At 44.4% G+C, this 26,362-nt stretch overlaps 1 protein-coding gene across 4 annotated transcripts in view; it reads right to left on the bottom strand.

Annotated features, from left to right (window-relative positions):
* Nucleotides 1–26,362, bottom strand: part of REEP3 (receptor accessory protein 3) — an 80,105-nt gene that overhangs the window by 27,998 nt on the left and 25,745 nt on the right. For 3 of the 4 annotated variants that reach the window (XM_077821665.1, XM_077821666.1, XM_077821664.1), the window contains one exon: nucleotides 11,049–11,121. In XM_077821665.1, coding sequence (XP_077677791.1) covers nucleotides 11,049–11,121 — 73 coding nt within the window. Of the gene's footprint in view, nucleotides 1–11,048; nucleotides 11,122–21,737; nucleotides 21,819–26,362 lie in introns of all 4 variants that reach the window. The other variant, XM_077821667.1, reaches the window with a different exon arrangement.

The following is a 26,362-nucleotide window of genomic DNA, read 5'->3' as shown; positions in this document are numbered from 1 at the left end:
CCAAGGTCTGCAGGTGAGTCAACAGGACCTTATGATTAAAAGTACTGAAGGTATCAGATAATTCCAATATCAGCCGAAGACACATTGGCAATGAGTGAAGATAAAGGAGATTGGTTGCATTGACTAATGCAGTCTGTGACAAAACCATATCTGTACTAAGACTGACAATAACCAAAAGAGACCTGAAGCATCTAGATAAAAAGAGTCCTCACTACAACCTCTCTCAAAAAAGTAAGATGTGATATATTACTGGCCACAGTCAATATCAAACAATTGTTTCATGAACAAAGGCCATACCACTGCTTCCTGCAAGGCAGTAGCCCCTAACTTTAAGGAAGACGTTTATGATCTGCATCAACAATAGATGAAGAACTTTACCAGCTAAGGCAGACATGGGTTTAAGGCACAGATGTAAAACAAATTTCTCTCAACATTTCAAATCTCTCACTGAGTGACAATTCCTCAACTAAAAGACTTTATATACCTTCCTCCTCCCCCACACCACAACCTGGGCTCCTGTACTTGCCTAAGGAAGTTACGGCAGCTTAGAGTCAGCAGAATCCAGAACTCCCCACAATATTAACACCTCCTATTGAATTAACACAGAGGTGGGCAAACCACAGCCCACATCCAGACCGTGGGACCACCCTGCCCGGCCCCTGAGCTCCCGGCCGAGGAGGCTAGCCCCCGCAGCCACGCAGGCAGCATAGCTTGCGCCCACCCACCTCCCAGGCTTTCCAATAAGCCTGTCTTGCTGCTCAGAGTGGCATGGTAAGGGGGCAGGGGAGAAGGGTACTGGATAAGGAGCAGGAGGTCCCAGGGGGTACTCGGGGGGCAGGTGGATGGGGCATAGGTGGGGAGGAAAGTCAGGAAACAGGGAATGGGAGGGGGGGTTTGGATAGGGGGTGTGGTCCCAGGAGGGGGAGGACAGGGACCCGGGGGAGTGGGGGGGTTGGATAGGGTGTGGCGTCCTGAGGGGGGCAGTTAGGGACGGGGGTCCTGGGAGGGGGTGGTCAGGGGACAAGGAGTGTGGGGGGGGAAATGGATGGGTCAGGGGTCCCAGGGGGCCTGTCAGGGGGCAGGGTTGTGGATAGGGGTCAGGGCAGTCGGGACAGGGAGGGTTGGATAGGAGGTGGGTTCCCGGGGCCGCGGTTAGGGCCAGACTGTTTGCAGAGGCACAGTCTTCCCTACCTGGCCCTCCATACCATTTCACAACCCCAGCGTGGCCCTCGGGCCAAAAAGTTTGCCCACTCCTGAATTAACAGGTTTATCTTTGTAAACAGGCAAGCAAAAACAGGTCGGACAAGGACTGTGCTAGTCCAAAATGATTAATGTCTGCTTGAAGGACCATCTTTTTCCTCAAAGTAGTTGAGTAAGGAGATCTACATTTTGTAAAATAGAATGACTTCAAAGAATTATATTAAACTATGATGTAAATAACAGGGATCAAAAAAAGGTTAAGGACAGAGACTGACTGGCACAGATAGGACACTTCACAGTCACTGTGATGCTGACTAGCACGAGACAGTTCTGATGTCCCATTCTCCAGAAAAACTACTACTACAAAAAGTAAGAAGTCTATAGATTTGCTAAAGTAGCCATACTCTAAAAACCAAGTCCCTATTCATATATCTAGAGGCCTGCTTCTAAAAAAGCCAATCAGACATCATTCTGAAGGACTATATATTACCAATAAGATCTGATAAGCACGTGCAACCAAAACATATTCGTTCACTATTGTGCTCCATATTGCTCATGTCAGGTTTAGACTGCACTGACCATTTCATTAAAATCACAGCTCTAAACTCTATTACTTTGGTGGACTTTTTTAAACCCAATTTATTCCCAGTAAGTAAAGGAAAGACAAGGGATTTGGTTATGTGATGGAAGCCAGTTACATAATCTCCAGACATACGAATTCTCTCCTCTGCAATAAAACCTCATTTTCAGTACAGAATGCTGTCTACCGGTGCCAGTTAACAAGTCACTCTTAAAATTGTACATAACTATACTTGATTTTTAGGCTTATACGGTAGTATAAAGCCAAACACCCTAATTTGTGGAAGACGTTCTGCAAGTTGTCAGTAAAGGTAATACATATCTATAGCACTGCTTGCCACAAGCAAAGAGTGGCCTGCTCTTAAGTTATGCAGATGAATGAAAATATTTTTACTACCAAGATTATGTAGTTAGTTACATAACTGTGAGTAAAGTTAAGCACATACGTGTTTGTAGCTTAAGGGGCTAAAATTTTATTTTTATTAAAAATTTCAGAGGAATAAAGTTTGTCACTTCTAAACAAAATTCCTTCAGTGTTAACAACATTTAGACTTCCAATACATTAGAGCTATTCTGAACATTTCACACAAATACACACACACACACACCCCCCTCCCCACCCACCCCTGAAGTGTTCAGAAATAGAAATAGGGTCCTAAACCCATGCTGAAGTGTTCAAATATGGATTTTTCCTATATGACATGAATGATTCAGGTGTCAGAAAAAAGTCTGTAAATCTGAAGTGATAATTTAGTAAGTTTCATGCTTCAAATGCTCATCTGCAAGGAAAAAGACAAGTATGGGGGCGCCTCATTAGCATCCTTACTGTGGTAACACCACAAACTCAAATGCAATTGATAAGCAAATACCTCATTCTATATTTGCAACTACCACCACCCTTATATTGTACTTCCACAAGTTAGGAAAGCCAAAATGCTTCAGCCAGATTTATACTTCATCAGGGTTTGTAGTTGGAACATAGGCTCCAGAATGACTTCAAATGACTTAGGAGCACAAATTTCGGTACTATTGTGAATACTTTGGCTTGTGTGTAAACAAAAAACGCATATACACCACATTTCTAGTTTAAGGCTTTAATCTAAAATAGCAGAAGCAAAAGTTCTCAAATTAGCTTTATGATCTTTTGACATGATTTTAACCATTTTCATTTTAAATGAAGTGACTTAAATTATATTGATATAAACTGTTCCACTCTGCTACAAAACAATATTACCATTTCATGAAATATTTGTGGATCTAAATCAACTAAATGGGAAGTAGTGTGGATACATAATACCTCACTCTAATAGCAGTGTTTTCATTAAATATTTTATGCACTGAACATTAAAGAAACGCACGCTAACTGGACTTTGCCATAAAAACACTAAAATAAAAAATGGAATTCAATATTATTTGGCATTACTTTGCTGTCATTTCAATTGCCCTTGTCATATAGCTGAACCAATCTAAAAAGCTATGATACTCTTAATATGCAAAGCCTAAAAAAACCAAATACTTTAATAAAGCTGTACTGATTCACAAAGTGATTTATTAAGTATTCACAAATCTAATCGGTCTGAAAGGACCTTCATTAGTAATTTAGATCCAGATATGTAATCACCATTCATCTAAGTGACCTGCATAAGGTACAGCAAAGCTAAGCACACTTCAGTAATTGCTGGAAGAATGCATTTATTCAAAATCCTTTGAGTTTTACAACCATCCATTTTCTCTTTGAATGGTACTGGAGTAAAGCCAAATGCAGCTTCATATTTGGAATCTAATTATCAGAAAAACCTAAGTGAAAAACTTTAAACAAACAGCTACTATACTTTACAATTGGTTCTCTCTCCATTTTAACATTGGACAATTAGCTGAAGCAAAGACACAGCATTAAATTAAATCATGGCTTTGTCAGAATAGCAAAATAAATCTTGCAATTGCTCCCCTGACTTCAGTCAACCAGGAAAGCTCAAAAATCAAACCCAAGCATTCAGAAGAAAAGTCAGCAGTTCTCAATTTTATTTTATAATAATTTAGGTAATATCTTAGAATACAGAAGAATCTAGAAGACTTGCTCCCCTCCTGATTACAACTATACATCATCCCTCTGGTAATTACAAAAATTGCTTACATGGAAGAGTAGTAAGAAAAATTATATATTTTTAGATATTTAGTTGCAGCATAGTTAATTACACTGTCTAGTCCAGCATGGCATTTTATTTCCCCTCTTATCTGTTCTGTTCCCTCCTATGCTACCTGAAACCCCCTTTGTCTCGTACTGCCTAGTCCTCTTCTCCCTGTACATTTGCTTTCTCTCCTGGACATACCGCCTAGACAACCACTTGATCCTCTTCTCCCCTTGCTCTCTTGGGTAAAGTGTCCCACTGCTTCAATCCCATCTCCACAGCTCTCCTACATATTCCTCTGCAGGTGGCTGGAAACTGCACTCTCATTATTGGCTCTGTCTCAGAATGGCAGCTACCATTTTCCTCTCTACTTAGGTGGCAGCAGACCCTACTCAAGGCTTTTAGGCTGGCTCCTCTTCCTCATTTTTAGTAACTTAGAGAGACTTCCAGGCTCCTCTTCAAAATATAAGAAAGAGTCAGGACACCATGTGGCCAACCATGTACAGACCATCTGTGATAAATGAAGTAGGGGGAGGGTAGCTCCCTTTTATGAACGCCCCGCCAGCAGCTATAAAATCCCTCTTAGTAGCAGTCTCTAATTGCTCTACCTGTAAAGGGTTAAAAAGTCTTACTGCTATGCACAGGTAAAAAGAAAGAGTGGACAGCTGGCCAAAGGAGCCAATGGGAAGGCTAGAACTTTTTAAAATTAAACAGACTCCCCTTTTGTCTGTCTGTCCTCCGGGGGAGAGGCAGACAAGGCAACAGGTATGCTCTGAGAAGCTTGGGCTAGGTATCGGGGGAGGGGGGGAATCAGTATCATACTTAGAAACTACTCATTTAAAACCCCAGATATGTTCTTAGATCAGGAAAGGTCTAGGAAGATGCGATTAGGTTTATCCCTTTTATTTCTTTATGGCTTGTGGATTCCTCTGTGCAAACCCAAGTGCTTTTGTTTTGCTTGTAGCCTTTAAGCTGGATCTCAAGGAAAATATTCTTGATGCTTAGATCTTGTAAAATAAATAAATAAATAAAAATCTAGCAATAGCCTGAGTAGATGTATTCTCTTTTTTTTCTTTTAAAAATAAAAATTTACCTTTTTTAAGAACAGAATTGGATGTGTGTGTCTCAAGAGGTTTGTGCACATGTTTAATTAGCTGGTGGCAACTGCCGATTCTCCTCCCCCTTCTCAGTTCTTCCCCCATGGGGAGGGGCGGGGTGGGGCTTGAGGGTACCCCACAGAAAGGAATTCTCAAGAGCGCCTTCCTGGGCTCTCAAAGGGGTTCTGCACTTGTGTTGTGGCAGCATCTACCAATCCAAGGTCAGAGAAAAGCTGTTACCTTGGGAATTTAATACAAGCCTGTAGTGGCCAGTATTAATTTTTAAAATCCTGGTGGGCCCCCATCTTCTACACTTGAAGTGCCAGAGTGGGGAATTAGCCTTGACTTATCTAAAGATTAATTTATTTAACCATGTACACACCATTAAGTTTCACTCAAAAATTCAAAATTCACTACCTATTTATTTCAAATGGAAGACTGTTCCTTTTCACCATGCCCACCCCCCCACTACTGCCATACTCTAAAAAATATTAAAAAGATAATTTTCACCTCCATTGTAGAGACGGCCATCAGACGGTCAATCAAAGTGGAGCTCTAGTTATCCTAACCCTGCAGAAAACTGGCATGCAAGAATCCTAGGGTAGGTCTATCCTACCCGCTGCATCGGCAGGTAGGATTGATATATTGGGGGTTGATTTATCGCGTCTAGTCTAGACACGATAAATTGATCCCCGAGCGCTCTCCTGTCGACTCCAGAACTCCAACACCGTGAAAGGCGCAAGTGGAGTCAACAGGGGAGCGGCAGCAGTCGACTCACCGCCGTGAAGATGCCATTGTAAGTCAATCTGGGTACATCAACTTCAGCTATGCTATTCTCGTAGCTTAAGTTGCGTACCTTACATTGACTCCTCCCCTCCTCCCCCATGTAGACCAGGGCCTAGGAGCTGCAATAGTGGGAAACCACAACTCATTACACCCTAACTAGGTGTTTCCTTAATGCCTAACTAGTTCCCTTAAATGCAGTCAGTATTTAAGGAATACTGCCAAATCACATTTATGCCTGAAAGATTTTTTACCTACTGTTTACAAGATTACCACAACTTCAAAATTAGGATATTACTTTTGTCTAGTCAGCTTCACTGTTTCCCCTGGGTAGTCAATGTCACGTATTTGGAGAGTCACACATCAGCAATGGGAAAAAGCTTAAAGAGGGAAATGTGGTTTTCAAGCCACAAAAACTGGCCAGGAAAAACAAGATCAGGTTTAAATTAGGGCTGTCAAGCAATTAAAAAAAGTAATCGCAATTAATCACCACTGTTTAAAGAAATGGTATTTTATTATTTAATATTTTCAGATGTTTTCTACATTTTAAAATATATTGATTTCAATTACAACATAGAACACAAAATGTACAGTGCTCACTATGTGTTTATTATAAATACCTGTGCTGTAAAAAAACAAAAGAAATAGTATTTTTAAATTCACCTCATACAGGAACTATAGTGCAACCTCTATCATGAAAGTTGAACTTACAAATGTAGATTATGTACAAAAAATAACTGCATTCAAAAATAAAATGATGTAAAACTTTAGAACCTACAAGTCCATTCAGTCCTACTTCTTGTCTGAAGTGACTGGCTGAACAAGTCTGTTTACGGCTGCAGGAGATAATGCTTCGGGTTCTGTAGTTTCTGCATCAGACTGTTGCTCTTTTAAAACTTCTGAAAGCATGCTCCACACCTCATCCCTCTCCGATTTTGAAATGCACATCAGTTTCTTAAACCTTGGGTCGAATGCTGTAGCTATCTTTACAAATCTCACATTGGTACCTTCTTTGTGTTTTGTCAAATCTGCAGTGAAAGTGTTCTTAAAATGAGTATGTGCTGGGTCATCATCCGAGACTCCTATAATACGAAATACATGGAAGAATGCAGGAGAAACAGAGCAGGAGACATGCTATTCTCCCTCAAGGAGTTCAGTCAAAATTTAATTAACGCATTTTTTTTTTTTTTTTAAAAACAAGAATCATCAGCATGGAAGCATGTCCTCTGGATTGGTGGCTGAAGCACGAATGGGGTATACGAATGTATAGAATATCTGGCAATACTAGCTACAAAAGTCCCATGCGAACGCCTGTTCTCACTTTCAGATGACAATGTAAATAAGAAGCGGGCAGCATTATCTTCCATAAATGTAAACAAATTTGTTGGTCTTAGTGATTGGCTGAGTAAGTAGGATTGAGTGGACTTCTAGGCTCTAAAGTAGGGGTAGGCAACCTATGGCACGCGTGCCAAAGGCAGCACGTGAGCTGATTTTCAGTAGCACTCACACTGACCGGGTCCTGGCCACCGATCTGGTGGGCTCTGCATTTTAATTTAATTTTAAATCATAGAATCTCAGGGTTAGAAGGGACCTCAGGAGGTCATCTAGTCCAACCCCCTGCTCAAAGTAGGACCAATCCCCAATTTTTGTCCCAGATCCCTAAATGGCCCCCTCAAAGATTGAACTCACAACCCAGAGTTTAGCAGGCCAAAGCTCAAACCATTGAGCTATCCTTCCCCCTTCATTAAGAAATGAAACTTCTTAAACATTTTAAAAACTGTATGTACTTTACATACAACAATAGTTTAGTTATAGACTTATAGAACGAGACCTTCTAAAATGTAAAAATGTATTACTGGCACACAAAACCTTAAATTAGAGTGAATAAGTGAAGACTCGGCACACCACTTCTGAAAGGTTGCCGACCCCGCTCTAAAGTTTTACATTGTTTGTTACATAACTACACTCAGAAATAAAACAAACAAAATCTACATTTGTAAATTGCACTTCCATGATAAAGAGGTTGCATTACAGTACTTGTATGAGGTGAATTCAAACAATTTCTTTTATCATTTTAACAGTGCAAATATTTGGAATAAAAATATAAAATGAGCACTGTAAACTCTGTATTCTGTGTTGTAATTTAAATCAATATATTTGAAAATGTAGAAAAACCATCCAAAAATATTTAATAAATTTCAATTGGTAGTCTATTGTTTAACAATGCGATTAAAACTGCAATTAATCATGATTAATTTTTTGGAGTTAATAGTGTGAGTTACCTGTGATTAACAGCCCTAGTTTAAACATTAAAAATTCTTTAAAAACTAAGTTTTGAAGTTGGTGTCACTTAATATATACTTCTTCTCTGAAACATGACTAAAAAGCATCGTTGGGCTATTTTCATAGAATCATAGAAATTTGAACTAGAAGGGGCCTCAATAAGTCATCTAGGCTGGTCCTCTGCACTGAGGGAGGATTAAGTGTTACCTAGACTATCCGTGACAGGTATTGGTCTAATCTCTTCTTAAAAAACCTCCAATGACAGAGATCCCACAACTTCCCTAGGTAATTTGTTCCACTGCTTATCTGCCCTTACAGTTAAGTTAAGCATTAACAAAAAGCTTCCTAAATCTCCCCTGCTGCAATTTAAGTCCATTACTTCTCATCCTGTCCTCAGTGGATAAGAGAGCAGTTTATCACCCTTTTCTTTACAACAACCTTTCGCACACTTGGCGACTTATATCCCCCCTCAATCTCTCTTCTCCAGAGTAAACAAACTCAAGGTTTTTAATCTTTTATCATGGATCATGTTTTCTAGACCTTTAATCATTTTAACTGCTCTTTTCTGGACCTCTTCCAGTATGTTCCACTCCTTTCCCCAGGTGTGGTGCCCAGAACTGGATACAATAGTCCAGCTAAAGCCTTATCAGCGCTGAGCAGAATGGAAGAATTACATCTCATGTCTTGATAACTGGTTGGTGAAATATAAGTATACAACTCTCAACCAATTTGGGGTTTGTGCTCTGCTTCTTAACAATGTCCTGAGGTTGCTAGTCACGCTCTGGAGCCAGCATGAGATAGCTTGACAGAGAATATCTGCACCTTGGTTGGTATGGTTCCTAGGGATGTAAAAGTTTAAACTGTTAACCAATAAGCTTAATGCTTATCGGTTTCAGTTCAGCTGTCGCCCCGCACCCAGGGTGGCAGGCAGCAGGGCCCCATGTAAAATGTGGGTGTGCTGCAGCACCTCCCACACCCTTACTTCCCTGGTTAAAATGTTTAACCAACAGAATTTTAATAGGTTACACGGTTAGGTGTTTTATACGCTATTTACATTTCTAGTGGTTCCACCTTTCATTTTCTGAGTTCATAGGTGATGGAATCTTAAGACTCCCAAATGCTACTTGATTAGCTAGCTGCAATGCCTCACACACCCTCTGTCCATTCAAGACCAGAAAGATGCAATTATTTCTTTGCATGCAGATCTTGCTATTGTCATTCATGCCTTTGTCACTATGGGCTTGTCTACACTACCTGCCGGATAGCGATCCGTCCGGCGGTGGTCGATCAATCACGTCTAGTATAGCTGCGATAATCGACCGCTGAGTGCTCTCCCGTCGACTCCAGTACTCTATCAGAACGAGTGCAAGCAGAGTCAATGGGAGAGCATCAGCTGTAGACTTACCGCAGTGAAGACACCGTGGAAAGTAGATTGAGTACATCAACTTCAGCAACGCTATTCACGTAGCTGAAGTTGTGTATCTTAGATCGACCCCACGTGGTAGTGTAGACAAGCCCTGAGACTGGACTAATGCAGTGTAATGTTAAATCCATGACCTATGATCTGCATTGCCTACTGTCCGGTTTCTGGGTGGAACACAAGGTGTTGGTTTCAAAATGCTAGTTGGCCTAGAAACTGCCAGAGACAGTTTATTTGTTGTAAACCCCAGCTATACTTTTGGGAAAAGGGAGACTTCATTTTCTAATGGCCAGGAAAAATAAAACTATGTGGACTAAAGAAACTAATAACTGGCATTACTATATATGTTTTCTTAACTATTAAGGACACCTAAAATTATTGGTAGGAGACCTTCTTATATTTTATGCATAATACAAATAGTAATATTTCTGCGGGGCTAATGAAAGCCTTTGATATTTGCAACCCCTTGGTCTTCACAAGGTTTTCACAGCACAGACAGTTGTGGAGCAAAAACAATTATGTTGACATAAAATGGAGTAGAAATCTGTTCAGTCTTGACTATTTTGTTTCAGAAGTGCTAACATTAGAGAAAAGCCATAAAAACCTCATGGAAGTCAGAAGACATGACATGACTGACTATACCAAAGGGAAAGATTTGTTGAGTAAGGTGGTAAAGCATGGTTCTACTTGAAAACTTAAGTAGCACCAACCTCTCCAACCTACAAAACCAAGGAAGTTAGATGCTAACAATACTTAATGTTTCATTAAGGCAGCATAGTTAAGATCACAAAGGCTATATCTACACTACTGCCAGATCAACACTCCCACAATCGATGCACCAGGGGTTGATTTAGCAGATCTAGTGAAGACCCGCCAAATCGACCGCAGATCGCTGTCTGGTCAACCCCGGTACTTCACCACGAACGAGAAGAGAAAGGTGAGTTGACGGAAGAGTGTCTCCTGTCAACCCAGCGCTGTGTGGACACCACAGTAAGTTGACCTAAGCTACGTCAACTTCAGCTACGTCATTCATGTAGCTGGAGTACTGTAACTTAGATCAACTTACTGCAGTCGTGTAGACATAGCCTTAGTCAGGAAACTCAAAAACTAAACATCTTACAACGTCAGTCCCCAATCCTGCAAACACTTATGCACATAAATAACTTTACATACAACTACACTTAAAGTCAATGAGACTACTCAAACATACAGTCATATAACTAAGTTGGCAAAACCAGGGACCTAGCTTGACCATGGTACGTATTATTGGAACATATTTTATGTTGTTCTTCATATACCATAATTATGTGTGTTATGCTGTGTGACTTATATGGAAACCTTAACTTCGTTTCTAAATTAGCTAAGCATTCATAAGCATATATAATGATGTTATAGTCATAATTTTTGTACCTAATATTTATGAAGATCTATTAAAGTCGTGTCACGCTTTCATGTGACCAATATGTTACACTGAATAACTTGGTGAAATTTATTTCTGCTAAGTTTCAACTGAAGCATTATGTTTCATTGGACAAACAAGACAGAAGTGGGACTTACATATTCCTTCACATTTTTTGTCTTCACAGCTTTGTAAGAATAATAAGCAGGGTACAACATCCCAAACACCAGCCTATGGAAAAATAAACATTTTTAAAATCTGACAAACTGTATATAAAACATAGCAATAATCTCAGATATACAATTAAAAGGGTGAACAACCTAGCAACAGCACTCTAATAGCTTAAAACAAAATAAAGATTTTACAGCAGTTTGAAGGAAGCTTTGGGCAATGTATAATGGTCCTGCTTTAACTCAGGGATGGCTAAAATGACCCTGTAGAGATTGATCTATTTCTTAGGACCTGCCTCTTTAACAGAAGACTGTAATATTGCCAATTAAAGAAAGTGCACTAGTAGCAATGGTATGTGTTTCAGGTGTCGTTCTACCACACATCCACATGTAGCTCCATGGTAAGTGTTGTCATAGCATTGCCCTTCGGGGAACTATTCTGCAAGTGCAAACCCAGCTCCTTGAAACAATGATTTGTGGGTGGTTTTGAAATAGATTCTACACTATCAAGAGAATTATGGAAAGTCCAAATCCATTTTCCTGGAACTCCCCAGGAAGCGCCGCCATTTCTACAACGTATTGCTGAGATGGAGGCTAATCCAAATGGTAGAAGCTCAGATTTTGCGCAGACAGCTAATTTCTGCTCCAAGTTTTGAAAGTTCTGCACCCCTCCCCGTCAAAACAGAAAAGAAAGAAAGAAAAAAAAAGGACGACCCAGGAGTGTGTCCCAGCAATGCACGCTGAGAGTCAGAGCAAGACCAGCAGATAACTGAATTCATACTACTGCCTCATGAGAAGCTGTATTCTCTTCACTCCTACTAATTTGTCATGGTAAAGAGCTTTTAAATGAGAGCCACATAAGCATGGATTCGTGGGACAGTGAACTGAGACACGGAATCAACAGCAGGGGCTAGAGCAGGGGTCAGCAACTTACGGCACGTGTGCCAAAGACAGCAAGCGAGCCGAATTTTAATGACACGCTGCTGCCTGCTGGGTCCCAGCCGCCAGCCCCGCTCAGCCCGCTGCCGAACCCAGGCCAAGACCTCAGCAGGCCGCAGCGTGCCATTAAAAATCCTGTCTGCCCCAGCTCGCTCTTCTCCGTTGCACTCCATAGGTTTATGGAAATATGCTTAGGAGTGTAAATGATGTAACTGGAATATGCTTTATGCAAAAGGTCTCTTGTAAGGTATCATTACAAAGCTTATAATCTACTGAGTGCATTCATCCTATGTGTATGAATGTATCATTCTTGTATCTGAAGCTAGAAATATGAAGTGTTACTCTGAACTCCTATTGTAACTATGCAAAGTGTGGGCCATTAATGGTGGTTTAGAATAGTGGTTCCCAACATTGTGCCCGCCAGGGCGTTTTTATGTGCCTGTAGGACATGCTGCTGGAGAACTGGCCACTGAAATGCCGCTGAGAAGCATTGCCATTTTTCAGCAGTATTTCCGCGGCTGGTTTTCCGGCAGCCGCACTCGTCGGTGGCATTTTGGCGGCGGAGTGTCCGGTGCCCACCACAGCCTTTTGAGAATAGCAATATGCTATTCCCACAGAAAGGTTGGGGACCACTGGTTTAGAATCTTGATGGCTCCAATTAACCAGGATAATTGACTGTAAATGACTGTTTACGTGTAAGCCTTCCTGTGTTCATGTGAGTTAGGCTGGAAAGAATGGAGGCTTGGGTTCTCACAGGACACGTGACCATGTTACCTGGTACTGGAATCCATCTTAAACCTGGTGCTTTTCCATTTAGAAGGAGGGATGGGATCCCAGAGAGACAAAAGATTCCCGCCTTGTGCCAAAGCCATAAAAGGGGGCTGCCAGACATGAGAAATCACCTAGTTGCCACCTGAGCTAGAACTAAGGGCTTGTCTATATTGGCACTTCACAGTGCTGCAACAAAAAACACATTCCCCTGAGAGCAGCAAGTTTCAGCGCTGTAAATTGCCAGTGTAAACAGTGCACCGCACTGGTAGCTACGCCTCTCGTGGAGGTGGGTTTGTTTTTTGGGGGGGTTTTTTGTTTTGATTTGTTTTTTTTTTTAATAGCGCTGGGAGCACTTTAGCATGGCAGCACTTTAGTGTTGCCAGTGTAGACTAGCCCTAACAAGGGAAAGGATTGGGACTGACTAGGAAGGAATCTAGTCTGTGAAAGAAGCTTATCGGAACATCGCTGAGGGTGAGATTTTATCTGTTTCTAAATGTATTAGGCTTAGACTTGCATGTTTTGTTTTATTTTGCTTGGTGACTTTGTTCTGTCTGGTATTACTTGAAACTGCATAAATCCTACTTCTTATACTTCATAAAATCATTTGTTTATTAACAAACCCAGAGTAAGTGATTAATACCTGGGGGAGCAAACAGCTGTGCATCTCTACCAGTGTTATAGAGGGCGGACAATTCATGAGTTTACCCTGTATTAGCTTTATACAGAGTATAATGGATTTATTTGGGGTTTGGATCCCACTGAGAACTGGATGTCTGGGTGCTGGAGATAGGTAACCTGCTGAGTGGTTTTCAGTTAAAGACTGCAGCTTTGGGGGTGTGGTTCAGACCTGGGTCTGTGTTGCAGCAGACTAGCTTTGTCTGGCTCAACAAGGCAGGGTTTTGGAGTCCCAAGCCATCAGGGAAAAACGGGCTCAGAGGTCATTTCAGCACATCAGGTGACAGTCCCAAGGGGGTCTCTGTAACTGAACCCGTCACAGGCTAGCGTTGAGTGCACTGTGATTCTATCAGATGAAGGTATGATGGATTGGTTTTAGCATTCACAGACGCACCCAGAGACCCATTTGGAGATTCATTGGGACGAGAGGGCTTCACCACTGGACTTTTCAACTGTGGCCACAAATAGCTTTGGTGATGCGTGAAAGGGTCGAGTCCTGTGGAATGCCAGTGCACAACGGACATCAAGGGAGCACAAGGCCTTGTCAGTAAGGGAGGAGTGTGGTTTGGGGCAGAAAAACAACAGGTGTATGCACTGATTTGGCAGGAAGGGAATGGGGGGAAGCGTAGCACAAATTTCCTGTCCAGGGGAAGAGGAGAGCATTGCTCTGCAAGTCCTCCCTTAGAGCAATTGAGAGTCTCATGACGAGCAAAGAGGTCCCATCAGGGAGGGAGGGTGCCCCACTTCACAAAAGAGGTACAGGAGCATGACATCGTGTAGCTCCTATTTGTGATTGTGGTAGACTCCTGCTGAGCATGTCAGCCAGTGAATTCTGGATGCCTGGTAGGTATACTGCTTGAAGTGTCACATAGTTCTTGACGCACCAGTTCCAAATCCAGACCAACTCAGAGCAGAGGGAGGGAGACTGCCCTGCTTGTTGATGTACACCTCTGCTGCTATGATGTCAGAGAACAGTTGAACGTGGAGGCACTGAATGAGCGGGAGGAAGGCTTGGCACGCTTACTGGAAGACCGAACACATTTATGTGCATCCTGGCTTCCTGTGGCATCCACACATCCCGAGCTGTGAGATGGCCTAAGTGGGCTCCCCAACCCGCGAGAGAGGCATCTGTCACAATGCTGGCCTGTGGTGTGAGAGGGGTAAAGGGGGTGCTGATCATAATCTTGGAGAGATCAGACCATCCTGTGAGGGAAGACAGCATGGTCTGGGGAACTGACACCCTGGACTCCATAAGGTTTCTGTTGGGTCCATGATGTAGAGGAGCCATGCTTGAAGACAACGCATATGGAGACGTGTGCAGTGTCATGTATGTGCAGGCTACAATGTGACCAAGGAGGGAGAGACAACAGCTGACTATGGGGAACTGTCTGTGACACATGCCCACTATGACAGCTATCAGTACTACAAAGTGGTCTGCCAGGAGAAAAGCCCTCTCCACATTTGAGTTGAGTTGCACCCCAATGAAGCGTATTGGTGTGTACGTGTCAACACTGACTTTTCCTCATTAAACACATATACCTGGAGATGCTAGAAGACTGTGAAGACTGAGGATCGTGGAGATTGCTTCCTGTCACAATAGCAACACAAGGAGCCAGTCATCGAGGTAAGGCATTACTAAGTAGGCTAGTTGGCGCATCTGGGATGCTAGCATGGCAAAGACTTCAGTGAACATTCTTGGCACTGTTATACCAAATGGGAGGACCCAAAATTGGTAATGCTGGTGCCCTACCTGAAAATAGAGGAACTTGCAGTGTGCTGGGTCAATGCGCAGGTGAAAGAAAGCGTCTTCTATGTCAAGAGTCACCCCAATAGTGAGCAAATAGGGCAAGACAGCACTCAAAAGACAATATGGGATTCCAGGGGTGGCATTGGTGGAGGTTCATTGGGTCTCAACCTGCATGTCAAACTGAGGCTCGGTCTTCTGCTGGGAAGTAGTTGAGGAGATGGCTGTGGCAGAGGTGTGGAAGGAAGGCTTCTGTGATTGGTGCTCCTGTTGGCGCGGACAGTAGACTGGGCAGGTAGTGTGTGGGGGTGGGCAGAAGGGTTGTTTCTGCTGTCTGTGTCTCAGGACCAGAGTACATCAATGGACCATAGTGTGGCTGTGGAGTCCTTCAGCAAGTGGAGGGATTCATCCCTCTTATCATTGAACAGCTTGCACTCATCAAAAGGGAAACCCTCAATCGTATTTTGGGCCTCACTGGGGAAGCTGAACGATTGTAGCCAGAAGTCTCTTCGCATAACAATCCTGGTCACTAGAGAGTGAGAGGACATGTTTGCTGCATCCACAGCTGCCTGAAAGCCCAGGTGGGTGACCATTATCCTTTGTCTAGCAGCACCTGGAATTGCTACTGTTGCTCCGGTGGCAGCTTGTCCTTGAACAATACTAGCCTATTGTAATAGTTAAAGTCCTACTTGGCTAGCAGAGCCTGGTACTGGTGACTCAGAATTGTAGCCCTGCAGAAGGCTAGACCTTCCTGCCCAGGAGATCCAGTCTCTTAGCTGCCTTGTCCAGCGGAGTAGACTTTTATGGTTGCTGCCATGCCCATTCCATGGCCTCTTGGACAACCAGGGAGCTCAGGGCAGGGCAGCTGATGGATGAAAAGAAAATCTGGCCCTTTAGAAGGCACAAAATATGTCCTCCCCACCTGTTTAGGTGTGTTTGGGAGGGGGCACAAAGCAGGGGTATGCCACACTGCTTGTGCCAGCTGGAGGATGGCCTCGTTGATGGATAGGGCTAGCCTAGATGGCCCCTGGGTTGGATAATGTCCAGGAGTTGTTGATATGAGTCCTGAACCTCCTCCCACAGGATTCCCAGGTCTGCCACTACTCTCTGCAGAAAGTCCTAGGATGACCACTGCCAATACAGTGAGAAAACAGGAGGAGGATGATCACCTCATCCAGCAAGGACGACGTTCCAGTCGGGGCCAGTAGTACTGGTTTGATGTCTCCCTCTTTTCCATACACTGATGGCACTGGTGGGTGCGCAGGAGACAGCCAGTAGGATGCCTGAGATAGTACCTGGTGCCTGTGGTAAGGATTCCAAAGTCCCCAGTATGGCCTAAAGCAGGGGTCTCAAACACACAGAGCTATTTCCCGTGACTCAAACATAGGCGCCGACTCCCCACCTCTGCCCCCTCCCCCTCCCGCAGTGTGCCACATCCCCACTCCTCTGCCTACCTCCCAGTGCTTCCCACTGCTAAACAGCTGTTTGGCAGCGCTTAGGACTTTCCAGGAGAGAGGGGGGAGGAGCGGGGATGCAGCACGCTCAGGGGAGGAGGTGGAGAAGAGGTGGGGCAGGGAAGACATTAGCTGGATCAGCAAAACATAACCCACTTCTGGCCCTGCTGCTGCCAGCTCCCCCACACATGCTCTGGGGAGGAGGGCAGGCAGGAGGGCTCTCGGAGCTGCTGTTTAAAGCAGTGTTTACAGTCACTCTCGCTCTGGGGGGTGGGGATGTCTGCTGCATGCATTTCAATGAGCTGCTTCCACAATCCTCTGAAGTTCACCTGAGTCAAACTGCCCAAGCTTGACAAACAGCTTGCAGCTCCAAGCTCCCGACCAAGCCATTGAGTCTGCTCTTCCTGAATCCCCAATCCCCCCTCCAGCTATACCCCGACTCACACCAACCCTCGGCCAGCTCCTTTGCCACTCTTCAAATCTCCCCTCCCTCAAGGGAAGGCCAAACACACCCACCATTGAAATCTGTCCCCATTGATCCCATGCACAGTGTGAAACTCTGGGGAAGGGAGCCAGGAAAGCAGCAGCAGCCACTCACTGGGAAAAGCTCTTTTCCTTTAAGCCTGGGAGGGAGGGAAAGGGAAGGTGAATCAGAGAAATATCACGGGGGAGGGGGGGGACTTTTAATAGCATACTATATTACAAAGTATAGTCAAAAATGAAGAGTATCATTGTATGAAAAGATTTCAGTGATGTGGCCCTCGGGCCAATGTACTAGTCCTCACATGGTCCTCGTGGCGATTTGAGATTAAGATCCCTGGATTAAAGGAAGGGCCCCTCAGATGTGGTGGGCCCCACAGAAAGGGGTACCAGGCCTCTGTTGTCGGATCATTTACCAGAGGATAGGGCAGTCTGGAGCGTACATCCAGACTCCAGCATGACGTCTGGAAGAAGGAAGGTTCCAGCTCCGAGAACTCCCTGGACTCTGAAGACTGTTTCAGCAGGGTGGGGTGGAGAGGGCGGGAACGGGACGACAACTATCAGTACCAGAGGGCTGCAGTGTGACAGTGGGACAGTCTTCTCTGGCAACAGCAGAAGGGGCTTGTCCTCTGGAATCGGGATGTTGTGGGTGAGCAGGGGGCTGGATAAAAAGGGAAGAATGTGAGTAGGGGAGGATCAACTCTTCCACCAACAGAAATGCCTCTGAGTGTCCAGGCGCCCATGGGGTACCTGTGGAGATGCTGAAGGGACCTTGTGGAGTCTGCAGGGCTGGCCTGTATGGCAGGCACACAGGTAGTGGTGGAACAGGCGGCACACATGCCAGTGACTTTTCTGAATACTTGGTGCAGAAGTCACCATCGGATCCCATTTGTGCCTGGCCTTACCCTCCAATCTTGGGCACTGATCCAGCCGGATCCATAATGGACATCTCACCCGACCTGCCACGACTTGGGGAGAAAACGCTTGGGGTATCTGCTTGGGCTATCTGCTCTTGTACCCATGAGTGTGTTTTTTCGCTCTGATGCTGGAACTTCTCCTTGGTCTTCAGTATCACCAGTTCCAGGGAATTCAGAGTGCTCGAAGGGGCACTCACCACTGCCACACAGGTGTCTCCTGGGCCCAGAACCAAGTACACCTTGGGTCTCATTCCTTCAGATATTTACGAAGATGGAGCTCGCGAGATTCCCAGGTCTGGGGCAGGAAGGATTTTCAAATGGCACAGTGAGTCAGGATGTGTGCCTCACCAAGGCAATAGAGGCACCGCTGGTGCTCACAGAGAAGGAGCGCGGGCTGGAAACAGTTTTTGAAGCATGGAAACTTGGGCATAGTCCCCGGGTGGGGGAGAAGAAGTCCCCAACCAGGGGAAAGAAGAGCTATACTAAATATATCTAACACTATAAAAACTATTTACAACTATTTTCCACAAAGCAGAAGTGAATCACTCTCTTAGAAAACCAAGAGCGCAAAAAAACAGGGTTTTCTGACTCAGGCCATGGAGAGGTCAGAAGAAACTGGAGAGGTGTCAACTCTCACTACCTCTTATACCCTGGGCCGGGAGCACGAGGAGACACAGTAAGCGTGGGCGGGTCAGACACTGCAAAGGAACACTTCCGGACTCCAGTGCATGGCATGCACATGCATCCATTTGTGGACTCTCCATAGGGATCATGACTCAAAGAAAAATCTTTTTTCTGCGAATGAGATCATAGTATTCTAGATGGAGAAGATCTACTATGGATGAATAACTTTGGGGACTGTCCAGTTGGGCAGTGCATCTCAAGCATGCATGCATCTCATCCGAAGTAGTTGGAACAGTCAAAAGTCATTCATTGCATACAACTACTACTACTGGATTGCAGAGGTCTCCCTTTATAGTAATCCAGAACTAGAGCCATACATTCAATTTAAACCTTACTCTTCACTGATTTCAAAAGTATCAAGAGCAGCCTGAGTGGAAAAGAGTACTATACTGGGCCATTAAATATTGCCTTTTCATTTGAGTTATTCTTCAGAGGTTCATATGTTTGGAGCTTAGATTTAAAATTGCCTTAGATAAATCACAAATTAAAAGTAGAACCTCAGAGTTGCAAACACCAGAGTTATGAAGTGATCAAACAACCTCATTTAGAATCGGAAGTACACATACAGCAGCCAAGACAAAAAATAAAGCAAATACAGTTATGTGTTAAATGTAAACTTCTAAAAAAAATAAAGGGAAAGCAGAATTTTTCTTCAGTACAGTAAAGTTTCAAAGCTGTATCAAGTCAATGTTCAGTTGTAAGCTTTTGTAAGAACCACCATAGCGTTTGTTCAGAGTTAAACACTTCAGAGTTATGAACACCTCGGGAAATGGAGGTTGTTTGTAACTCTGAGGTTACACTGTATTCTCCCCCCACTCCCGCCCCGAAGCCCTCTGAAATTGTCTGGTATAAGCGAAGACTACATTATACAGAATTTCTTGAAGACACAGATCCTGGAAGAAATGATCTTCAAACTCCAATTTAATAAAGCACAAAGTTCTCGATTTACATTAATTAAAATCTTCATGATAAAAAACAAAGCAAGGACAGGAGAAGCCCCTACAATCTAAACCAGCTGTTGGGATGCTCTTGCTGGAAAAATACAAAATTGAATTCTGGTCTTGGCAAGTAAGAGAAAGATAGATTTTCACATTTAATAAATCAGTGCATGATTTATGGTGGTTGATCAAGACATCTGCACAGTGTAAGGAAGAGTTTAAACTCAACAATAGGGGTTTTCAGACAACTTTTTATTTTTAAAAAAGGGATTTGAAGGGCCATATGAAAACATGAACCAAGCACTGAAATGTAATTTTCATTCTGCAGTAACCAGCATCATATTAGCTAGATGGTCTAAAACCCTAGTTCATAATTCTAGCCTGAAGTCTGCTAAAATTATGTTGGAATTAAGATGGGAAACAGCAAGATAAAGTCTCAGACAAGGCTTTTCCTAATCTTATAGTCAGAGTTTAAGGCCAGAAGGGACCACCAGATTATCTAGTCTGACTTCCTGCATATCACAGGCGACCAACACAACACAACCCAGCACCTGCACACTAAACCCAGTAACTGAAAGTAGACCTAAGTACTACAGCACACAGGAGACTAGACTACTACGTGCCACAGACAGAAAACAGTAGGGACTGACGTGCAACAGTGCCCGAGGACTCTCCAATGGCAGGGAAATGATTAAGTGAGATGTACCCACACAATCCTGGCAAGTGACCTGCACCCACACATTGCAAAGGAAAGTGAAAAACCCTGAGGTCGCTGCCAGTCTGACCTGGGGCAAAATTTCTTCCTGACCCAACATCCGGCCATCCATTAGATCATGAACCTGTGAGTAAGAATCAGCCAACCAATCACTTCAGAGAGAAAATACTCAGTGCCACCTCAGAGCCCTAGCTGCCCAATACCCTATCTCTAGCCATGGCCATCTCTGATGCTTCAGAGGAAGGAAATTAAAAAAATATATACATTTTTGGGAGAGAGGTGATCCCTGCAAGTGTCCAGCTGAAACCCTGAAGAATTAGCTTTTAGTAACGTAAGACATGAACTGAAAGTGATCCCTGGCACTGTTGAGCCCGCCCCCTACCATCACAAGCAACCCCATTGTAAGAAAAAAAAATCATCACACTCAAATAGGGACTGAAAGCAACATATTTAGCCAACTGTGATGCAAGCAGGTAGTGTGAAGTTTGCCCATATGGCTACCAGTGGTCCTCAATCAGAACATGAAAAATTCATCTAATCCAGAGTCATCTGGAAAGTACACCAGTTACAAAACTGACATTTTTGCCCACACCTATGATCTAAACAAAGAATAGATTTTTTTTTTAAATGTTTACTTGCATCTTCAGATTTGCCTCCAGATCTACAGAGAGGGATCAGTGTGTGTGGGTGAGGGGCTGCAGCTGACTGGGTACTGAGGACAAGCATTGGATCTAACATTACACTATACTGCTGCCACAGCTACAAAAAAAGAGTGCAGCATCTACTGAACTCTATTCCCCTGCAGAAACCAATAATAAAAAGTCCCAGCATTTGAGAAACACTTACACATTCCACCATGTGACAAAGACTTCCATCCTTGGAAATAAATATTGTGGGAATATCTAAGTCAATTTAAGGACAAATCAGATTGTCTTTACGCTTGTCCATCTTGTGTGTTTCAGACCTTAAAATTATTAAAAGGAATTTGTGTTTAATAGTTGATATTGGTGCACTGCTCATGTAGCAGATGAGAAGAAAGCCAGCTTCTCAAACGGAAGCTGGTTTCAACTGAATCTAATTTACTTTATTCCACACTGCTAGATTTATAGGTAATCCTGTTTACTAGTGTGTTTTTACTGCTAGTTGTAGGCATGGCTATTTCATTTTTCCAGCTGTATTCAACATTAATGTAGCACTCTTAGCAGCATAGCTTAAATTCTCTCAATATTTTCTTAGACTCAAATATGGTGAGAACAGACACTGATGCACCTTGACTCCATCCTTCCAACTGAAGATCTGCAATCAGCTCATTCAAAATTAAAAAGTTAAGAATTTCATAAACATCTCCAACTGACATCACCTTCAATTCAGATCCAAGTGGGAAAGCATGCAAGCATCAAATAGCCAAATCTGACATTGAACTGAGAAGGCTCTGATGCAGCTGAAAGACAACAGGAAAAGAAAAAAACAAACCAAAGAAATTACATTTCACAGGTTCCACGAAGTCCCACTCATGGACTGACCCTCTCAGGGGCACAAAGAATTACAAAAAAAATACCAGTGGAAATACTATCATGTTTCTTATTGATACCATTTATCGCTGTAGGAACTCAATCATATCTGCTGGATAGATCACATAAAAAGCTAAGGGTGGTATGACCTACTTTTGGGGACTGCCCTTAGAATTAACTTTCTAGTCACACATACTACCCTGAAATATAGCTTTCAACATGACAAAAAAATCTAGCCATCTATAACTGTGCAAATACCCCACAAACTCTGCAAAACACCCATTAAAATCTCAACTGCTAGAGAACCCTGAACAATCTAGAGCTTGTAAGAGAGAATTATAGTTAATATCTAGGTAGTCATAAGAAATATGGGTAAAAGTGCAGCATATGAGCCATACAAATAAAAGATACCTTGTATTATGCAAGTGAATTTGAACAAATCAGTGTCAATCTAAAAATATAGATAATCATTTAAAGGAAAGATGGGGTTTAGCAGACCTGCGATTCAAAACACCACACAACTCACCTAAGCACCAAGAACAACACACACAAAATAATTCTGGTCTTACAAGGATATAAAATAGATACAACAATTTTAACTATATCATTCAACACTAGTCTCTATGGGTATGTCTACACTACGGAATAAGGTCGAATTTATAGAAGTCGTTTTTTTAGAAATTGGTTTTATATATTCGAGTGTGTGTGTTCCCACAGAAAATGCTCTAAGTGCATTAAGTGCATTAACTTGGCGGAGTGCTTCCACAGTTCCGAGACTAGAGTCGACTTCCGGAGCATTGCACTGTGGGTAGCTATCCCACAGTTCCCGCAGTGTCTGCTGCCCATTGGAATTCTGGGTTGAGATCCCAATGCCTGATGGGGCTAAAACATTGTCGCGGGTGGTTCTGGGTACATATCGTCAGGCCCCCCTTTCCTCCCTCCCTCCGTGAAAGCAAGGGCAGACAATCATTTCGCGCCTTTTTTTCTGAGTTACCTGTGCAGACGCCATACCACGGCAAGCATGGAGCCCGCTCAGGTAACTGTCACCGTATGTCTCCTGGGTGCTGGCAGACGCGGTACGGCATTGCTACATAGTAGCAGCAACCCTTTGCCTTGTGGCAGCTGACGGTGCAATACGACTGGTAGCCGTCATCGTCGTGTCCGAGGTGCTCCTGGCCACGTCGGCTGGGAGCGCCTGGGCAGACATGGGCGCAGGGACTAAATTTGGAGTGACTTGACCAGGTCATTCTCTTTAGTCCTGCAGTCAGTCCTATTGAACCGTCTTATGGTGAGCAGGCAGGCGATACGGATTGCTAGCAGTCGTACTGTACCATCTTCTGCCGAGCAGCCATGAGATGTGGATGGCATGCAGTCCTTCTGCACCGTCTGCTGCCAGCCAAAGATGTAAAAGATAGATGGAGTGGATCAAAACAAGAAATAGACCAGATTTGTTTTGTACTCATTTGCCTCCTCCCCCGTCTAGGGGACTCATTCCTCTAGGTCACACTGCAGTCACTCACAGAGAAGGTGCAGCGAGGTAAATCTAGCCATGTATCAATCAGAGGCCAGACTAACCTCCTTGGTGCACCTAAGTTATTGTTCTTATTGGAACAAGGAGGTTAGTCTGGCCTCTGATTGATACATGGCTAGATTTACCTCGCTGCACCTTCTCTGTGAGTGACTGCAGTGTGACCTAGAGGAATGAGTCCCCTAGACGGGGGAGGAGGCAAATGAGTACAAAACAAATCTGGTCTATTTCTTGTTTTGATCCACTCCATACTATCTTTTACATCTTTGGCTGGCAGCAGACGGTGCAGAAGGACTGCATGCCATCCACATCTCATGGCTGCTCGGCAGAAGATGGTGCAGTACGACTGCTAGTCGTCCTCATCTCTTGCCTGCCTGGCAGAAGATGGTACAGTACGACTGCTAGCAATCCGTATCGCCTGTCTGCTCACCATAAGACGGTTCAATAGGACTGACTGCAGGACTAAAGAGAATGACCTGGTCAAGTCACTCCAAATTTAGTCCCTGCGCCCATGTCTGCCCAGGCGCTCCCAGCCGACGTGGCCAGGAGCACCTCGGACACGACGATGACGGCTACCAGTCGTATTGCACCGTCTGCTGCCACAAGGCAATGGGTTGCTGCTACTGTGTAGCAATACCGTACCACATCTGCCAGCACCCAGGAGACATACGGTGACAGTTACCTGAGCGGGCTCCATGCTTGCCGTGGTATGGCGTCTGCACAGAAAAAAGGCGCGCAACGATTGTCTGCCGTTGCTCTGACGGAGGGAGGGGCGGCTGACGACACGGCTTATAGGATTGGCTTCAGGGAGCTAAAATCAACAAAGGGGGTGGCTTTACATCAAGGAGTATTGCAGGCAGGACTTCATGGAGGGTTCCAATAACAAATGGTGCACCTAAGTTATTGTTCTTATTGGAACATTTCTTATTGGAACCCTCCATGAAGTCCTGCCTGCAATACTCCTTGATGTAAAGCCACCCCCTTTGTTGATTTTAGCTCCCTGAAGCCAATCCTGTAAGCCGTGTCGTCAGTCGCCCCTCCCTCCGTCAGAGCAACGGCAGACAATCATTCCGCGCCTTTTTTCTGTGCGGACGCCATACCAAGGCAAGCATGGAGGCCGCTCAGCTCACTTTGGCAATTAGGAGCACATTAAACACCACACGCATTATCCAGCAGTATATGCGGCACCAGAACCTGGCAAAGTGATACCGGGCGAGGAGGCGACATCAGCGCGGTCACGTGAGTGATCAGGACATGGACACAGATTTCTCTGAAAGCATGGGCCCTGCCAATGCATGCATCATGGTGCTAATGGGGCAGGTTCATGCTGTGGAACACCGATTCTGGGCTCAGGAAACAAGCACAGACTGGTGGGACCGCATAGTGTTGCGGATCTGGGACGATTCCCAGTGGCTGCGAAACTTTCGCATGCGTAAGGGCACTTTCATGGAACTTTGTGACTTGCTTTCCCCTGCCCTGAAGCGCATGAATACCAAGATGAGAGCAGCCCTAACAGTTGAGAAGCGAGTGGCAATAGCCCTGTGGAAGCTTGCAACACCAGACAGCTACCGGTCAGTTGGGAATCAATTTGGAGTGGGCAAATCTACTGTTGGGGCTGCTGTCATGCAAGTAGCCCACGCAATCAAAGATCTGCTGATATCGAGGGTAGTGACCCTGGGAAATGTGCAGGTCATAGTGGATAGCTTTGCTGCAGTGGGATTCCCTAACTGTGAATATCCCTATCTTGGCACCGGAGCACCAAGAACCCATATCCCTATCTTGGCACCGGAGCACCAAGCCGCCGAGTACATAAACTGCAAGGGGTACTTTTCGATAGTGCTGCAAGCTCTGGTGGATCACAAGGGACGTTTCACCAACATCAACGTGGGATGGCCGGGAAAGGTACATGACGCTCGCATCTTCAGGAACTCTGGTCTGTTTCAAAAGCTGCAGGAAGGGACTTTCTTCCCAGACCAGAAAATAACTGTTGGGGATGTTGAAATGCCTATATGTATCCTTGGGGACCCAGCCTACCCCTTAATGCCATGGCTCATGAAGCCGTACACAGGCAGCCTGGACAGTAGTCAGGAGCTGTTCAACTACAGGCTGAGCAAGTGCAGAATGGTGGTAGAATGTGCATTTGGACGTTTAAAGGCGCACTGGCGCAGTTTACTGACTCGCTTAGACCTCAGCGAAACCAATATTCCCACTGTTACTGCTTGCTGTGTGCTCCACGATATCTGTGAGAGTAAGGGGGAGACGTTTATGGTGGGGTGGGAGGTTGAGGCAAATCGCCTGGCTGCTGGTTACGCGCAGCCAGACACCAGGGCGGTTAGAAGAGCACAGGAGGGCGCGGTACGCATCAGAGAAGCTTTGAAAACCAGTTTCATGACTGGCCAGGCTACGGTGTGAAAGTTCTGTTTGTTTCTCCTTGATGAAACCCCCCACCCCTTGGTTCACTCTACTTCCCTGTAAGGTAACCACCCTCCCCTCCTCCCTTCGATCACCGCTTGCAGAGGCAATAAAGTCATTGTTGCTTCACATTCATGCATTCTTTATTCATTCATCACACAAATAGGGGGATGACTACCAAGGTAGCCCAGGAGGGGTGGTGGAGGAGGGAAGGAAAATGCCACACAGAACTTTAAAAGTTTACAACTTCAAAATGTATTGAATGCCAGACTTTTTTTTTGGGCAATCCTCTGTGGTGGAGTGGCTGGTTGGCCGGTGGCCCCCCCCACCGCGTTCTTGGGCATCTGGGTGTGGAGGCTATGGAACTTGGGGAGGAGGGCAGTTGGTTACACAGGGGCTGTAGTGGCAGTCTGTGCTCCAGCTGCCTTTGCTGCAGCTCAACCATACACTGGAGCATACTGATTTGGTCCTCCAGCAGCCTCGGCATTGAATCCTGCCTCCTCTCATCACACTGCCGCCACATTTGAGCTTCAG

This window comes from Eretmochelys imbricata, chromosome 7 (assembly GCF_965152235.1).
Source record: "Eretmochelys imbricata isolate rEreImb1 chromosome 7, rEreImb1.hap1, whole genome shotgun sequence".
NCBI classification, from domain to species: domain Eukaryota; kingdom Metazoa; phylum Chordata; order Testudines; family Cheloniidae; genus Eretmochelys; species Eretmochelys imbricata.
This window is presented reverse-complemented; position numbering and strand designations above follow the sequence as displayed.